Here is a 5,691-nt window from a genome sequence, read left to right on the forward strand (position 1 = left end):
GGACACTGTGAAGCTGTGTGAGGACAGCGCAGGTCATATCTGATGTGTGCAACGTTTGCCGATTTGTATTGTTTGCATGTTGTTAGTTTCACAATAAAAGGTGCTTGTAGTAAGGAGTCATTCAGAATTGGAACCAGGAGAAATTGAGAACTTGATATTGAACAAATCCTGTCCTCAACTGGCTCACTGGGACAAGGTGACAGGGGTTGGGGCGGGGGTCCTTGTGCTGCTAGCTTTCGGATACGGTCCACGTATCTAGTGCGGGGTGCTGTCTCTGGGACTGTGAGGCGGGCACTGCAACCCGTCTGCGCAGATGAGAACACGGAGGCTCTGAGAAGCGACATGACTGGCCCTACCTAGATCACGGGGCTCAGAGGAGCTGGGAGGGACACTGGGCCCAGATAAATTCTAGACGTGCACCCCCCCTGCAGACACGCAGGGCACGAGTGGGCGGCACATGCATGTCCTGTTTGCACACCACTTTACCCACGTCCTACCTGCTTTCACAAGCAGGCCGCACCAGCTGCTCACAGCTGCCTGGGAGCTGAGCCAAACAGACTGAGCTCATGCTTCTACCCCTATGACCCAGGCAAGGAAACTGAGGCCCAGAGGGAAGACGTGAGTAAGAGTGCAGACCCAGCGGACCTCAGAGCGGGGCCACCCTCAGAGTGCCTCTAGCCCAATCCCTTGCTGTGAGAGGTGGGGAGTCTGCGGGCCAGGGAGACCAAAGGCAAAGCCAGGTCACTTGTGGGGGTGCTGGCAGAGCAAGGCCAGTGACCTCAGGCATGTGGGCTCCCTACTCTGAGTCTGTCCCATCATGTGCGCCACAAGGAACAGTAACTCCGCAGAGTATCAGCGAGGTCAGGTGGAGACAGTGCACCGAAGTGCCGGCCCAGGGCCTGACGGTGATGGTGATAAATCAAGGAGGAATAGCAGGCTGGACATCCAGGACTTTGCCAAGACAGATGTCTCAGGTGGCATGGAGGGCATTGGCAGTCCCCTTTAAAGTGTAGGAGGAACCTCAGGGATGGGAAGACGTGGGCCATGGGGTTCTGGCTCAATGAAGGGAGATGAAGAGTGGCACGCCCAGGTTGGTGGGCGAGCAGTTGAGTGTCATCAGAGCGTGTTGAGAGGATGGGATGCCATCCCAACTGTGAGCCCCTCGAAGGCAGGGGTGGCAGACTGCAGGGGCCGGAGCACACACTTGAACTCAGAGGGCTCTGGGTGCCAGGCCCAGTGCTGCCACTTCCTGGCTGTTTGCCTCGGGGCGAGTGCCTTCACTCCCAGGGCCTCACTTTCTTCATCTGTACCATGGGCCTGAGCATCCCCTCCACTCAGGGCTGTCTGGTATCTGAAACGGGCCCAGACAAGAAACGGTAAGGGAGTATTCAGAGAGTCTATGCGTAGAGGCAATAACTGGAAATAAGTGAAGCGAGGAATGCTCTTCCATCAACAAGAGTAAGCGGATTCCACATACGAGTGGAAGGACATGGTGCTTGCCTTTCTCAGACTGGCTTGTTTCCGGGGGAGGGGGTGGGGTGGGCACGGGAAGTAGAGAGATAGAGCTTAAAAGAACCAAAAGGAAAACAAGAGCAAAAACAAAACGCAATGGACACGAACAACAGAGTGATCACTGTCAGGAGGGGGCCGGGAGGAGGGTACCGGGGGCACAACGGTGAGGGGTGATACTTGACTTGAGGATGAGGGTGAACATACAAAACGCTGCACAGAGATGTGTTGTAGAATTGGGTGCCTGAAACCCTTGTAATTATGTTAACTAGTGTCACCCTAATAAATCAACTTAAAACAATCAAGCTATAAGAGCGAGAGCAGTGGGAGGACGCAGTCCTGGGTGAGGAAAAAGCTGTGTGAGGCCCAGGCTGGGGCGGGAGGGAGACCTGCCGTGGGGTCGCGGTTGCCCTGGGAGTGAGCAGGAAGGCCACCTCCCCCGTCACCAGCCTGACCGTCCCGGAGGTCCCACAGTCTGGCTGCATTCCCCAGGGCCCTCCTGCTCCTCGGCTGCTCTCCTCCTCCTGGGCCACCCTGCAGAGTGTGGCGGGTGGGCCGCTGGGGAGGCTGACCATGGGCAAGGGCTGTGGGCAGAGGGGAGTTCTGTAAACCTGCAGGCCTGGGGACTTGGTGACCTCCCAGCACCCTGTCTCTGATGATTGTTTTGTCCTTCTTTCCAGATGAGCTGCCATATCTCAAGTGCCCTCTGCACACAGTGCTCAAGCTCACACCTGTGGCTTATGGTGAGAGCCCCTACCTTCATCTTAGGAAAGGCACATAAGGACCACGGTCATGCCTCCAATGCCTATTATTTGTCCAGTAGAGATATAGGGGAGGTTCCTTGGTTGGGTAGTGGATGTCCTGGTGGAGGTGGGACTGGTGGTGGCAAAATGAGAATGGGGAAAAATTGGAATAGCCTCTAAACTGGAGCCTAGCCCCAGAGTGCTCTGCCAGAGTACGAAGAATAGAGCATCAAATTGTAGCGGGGAGAAGGGAAGAAGGTATCTCCAAAGAGGACCAAGAGGAACAAATGTTTGTCAGGACCAGATTGAAGAAAGGACTCAAAAGCTAGTCTGGGCAGTTTAGATTCTCTCTTGGGCCCTGGCCGGTTGGCTCAGTGGTAGAGCGTCGGCCTGGCATGCAGAAGTCCCAGGTTCAATTCTCGGCCAGGGCACACAGGAGAAGCGCCCATCTGCTTCTCCACCCCTCCCCCTCTCCTTCCTCTCTGTCTCTCTCTTCCCCTCCCGCAGCCGAGGCTCCATTGGAACAAAGATGGCCCGGGTGCTGGGGATGGCTCCTTGGCCTCTGCCCCAGGCGCTAAAGTGGCTCTGGTCATGGCAGAGCGATGCCCCAGAGGGGCAGAGCATTGTCCCCTGGTGGGCAGAGCGTCGCCCCCTGGTGGGCGTGCCGGGTGGATCCCGGTTGGGTGCATGCGGGAGTCTGTCTGACTGTCTCTCCCCGTTTCTAGCTTCAGAAAAATACAAAAAAAATAAATAAATAAAATTTAAAAATAAATAAATAAAAATAAAAAATAAAAAAATAGATTCTCTCTTGGGGTATTAGTTAGCTATGAAATGTTCATGAGTAGGAAAGAGACAGACTCAAAACTTTTCAGGAGTGTGCGAATGATACACTGAAGCCCAAAGCCGAGTTCATTCCAGAGATGGAACTAAAGAGGTTTCCACAGGCATTGGGCCTCCTCTGCCAGCTCTAGGCCACCTTCTTCTTCAGGTTTTGCAAAACTTCCTTGTGAAATACCATACCTCGGATGTTGCCATGACCATTGTCTTTTAAGTAAACTTTACCTGGGACTGATGGTCCTAAGGCAGTGGCCCCAGGACTCTTCCACCACTTCACCACCTGACACAGCCGGAGGATGCCTGGAGCTCCATCATTACTATATAGATTAGGTTGCTATCTCAGTGATCACAAGGGTTGAGGGAGGCCCTAGAGATCATCTCCTTTCTTCTTCCTATTGACAGTTGAGGCTCGGTGAACACTGAGTCTATTGGGGAAGAGCTGGGAAGACATCCCACTGGTTGCCTCTTAGGCCTGGTGTCTTCCCCACACACCACAGAGCTGGTCTAAATTCCCCTCCCTTCAGAGAGTCACAACTGCACACAGCATGAAGATGAAGGTGTGGGTGGTGGTGGGGGTGGTAGGAATGACACTTCAGGGAGGACTTGTGCTTTCCTTGGGGGTTGGTATATGGACTATTGTGGAGCTTTTGTTGTTGTTTATTTTTTTGAGGCTGCAAAATGGAGTCCATTTACCTGAATGTGGAGGCTGTAAACACACATCGGGAGAAGCCTGAGGTAGGTGAGGGCTCTGTGGCCTAAGCGGGCACATGGTGAAAGCACCCTCACCCACTGAAAGGCCACCCCAGTCCCACAGACCTTGGGTGTTTCACACCAAGTAGAATAATCAGCACCCAGAAATGCTGGAACCACAGCTCAGACATGGAGGCACCAGAGACGCAGGGCTAGAGCAACCCCTGACAAAAAGGCCTAAGGCAGAGATTCCTCCAGAATTGCCTGAGAAAAGGGTCAGAATCCAAGCCTGACTGAAGGAGGGGGGCCTGGTAGTGAAGACACAGACAGGGGAGGGGCTGGGGCTTCTCACTGCTTTCTCCTTCCGATTAATCCTGGGCTTTCTTTTCTCAGAATGTGGACATAACCCGAGAACCTGAGGAAGCTCTGGACACCGTCCCTGCCCATTACTGAGCCCTATCTAAGAGGTTAAACTACCTCTTTCCTCACTGTCTTCCACCTTTAGGAGCTTCTATCCTTGTTCTTCTTCTACACTAAGAAGACTCTGGATTTGGCCCCACTGGGAGAGCCCTGCTTGTAGTGAAAAAGCCCTCAGCAATTCCAAAACAGGTCTCAATTTCTAGCTATAACCAAGGAGTTGTTTAACTTTGGATGAAACTTTTTTCTTAATTTTATTACCTGATCAATGAAAACTTCTCTTACTGCCTTTCAGAGGGGAGAGATAAACATTGTGAGGCTTCCTCCGCAGGATATTCTTAAGATACTGACCCTGTGAAGTGGGAGTATGGGATGGGTGAGAGCTTCCTGGAGGAAAGAGTTCTGAAGTAGCACCTCCAAAAGTAAGGGAGGAGATAGGGCCTTGTTCTTTGGTGGGCAGTGTGGCTGAGGGCATGATATCATTCCTATACTCAGAGAAGCTGTGAGTATAGGAATAGTCCACAGTGCTCCTATTTTCTCCAACTTTTGCTGCTATTTTGAGTGTCATCACTGTCCATATAAATAATCCAAACAATATGCTGTCCTCCCAGTCCCCCTCAACTCCACTGATCACCCATTTCATGGATGCTGGTATCAGGTAGAATTCTCCCCAGCCTGACTTTTAAAATATAAGCATCCCACTATCTAACCACTGATCCCTAGTCCTTACAACTTTCTTGTAAGGACTCACGGATCCTTGGAAGCATGCCTCCTACACAATAAGCATGCACATCGTATTTCTGAGCAAGTAACAGCAACCCAGTACTGAAAAGACAAACTGATACACTCACTACCCTTGTTCCTTTGTCCTTCTATTACAACCACCAGCAACCCAAACCTTGTATAATCCACACTGCCTTTTTTGGTTGGAATCTATTACAAGGTTTCTGATCACTACCTGAATCTGCATTTATCTGCTTCCGCAGCTATCCCTAAATTCTATTCAAAGTCAGGGTCACCTATTTTCTGTTACTCTATCCCATCCCACCTTTTCAGGGATGGGCTACTTCAGTCAATTCTTGAATATTCCTTTTCTAGCTACTATCCTTTTCTATTGACTCTTGCCCCCACAGTATCTGCAACAAAGTCAGGTCTCTCTCTTATCCTGACAAAACCCTCCCTTGTTTCTGTGTCCACCTCTAGTTACCTCTCTCTCCCTCCATTCTTACACAAATATCTCAAAATGAATCCATAATTACTGTCCAGAACCTTCTCCTTTGGTATTCTGTTCCATGTTTTGCCCCTCCATATTTGTTCAAGCCTTTATCCCCTTGCCCAATGCTTTCCTTAGTCCTCTATGCCACTGAAGTCATACTTGCCTTTTAGCCTAAAGTTTGACTCCACCTTCCTCAAGGAGCTATGCTGAGCTCTCACTCTTCTAGGAACCTAAATGTCACTCACAACAACCTAAGCACAATAAAAAAGAAAACTCCAA

The 5,691-nt window shown here is 51.1% G+C and overlaps 1 protein-coding gene across 5 annotated transcripts in view; it reads left to right on the plus strand.

The window, feature by feature from the left end:
* Positions 1 to 5,193, plus strand: part of PFKFB1 (6-phosphofructo-2-kinase/fructose-2,6-biphosphatase 1) — a 92,066-nt gene extending 86,873 nt beyond the window's left edge. For all 5 annotated transcript variants that reach the window (XM_066357478.1, XM_066357480.1, XM_066357479.1 and 2 more), the window contains 3 exons: positions 2,190 to 2,252; positions 3,760 to 3,824; positions 4,173 to 5,193. In XM_066357478.1, the coding sequence (XP_066213575.1) occupies positions 2,190 to 2,252; positions 3,760 to 3,824; positions 4,173 to 4,232 (188 nt within the window). In that variant the 3' untranslated portion in view covers positions 4,233 to 5,193. The remainder of the gene's footprint in view (positions 1 to 2,189; positions 2,253 to 3,759; positions 3,825 to 4,172) is intronic.
* Positions 5,194 to 5,691: the final 498 nt, after the last annotated feature.

The sequence above is a fragment of the Saccopteryx leptura genome, chromosome X (assembly GCF_036850995.1).
Source record: "Saccopteryx leptura isolate mSacLep1 chromosome X, mSacLep1_pri_phased_curated, whole genome shotgun sequence".
Classification (NCBI taxonomy): Eukaryota; Metazoa; Chordata; class Mammalia; order Chiroptera; family Emballonuridae; genus Saccopteryx; species Saccopteryx leptura.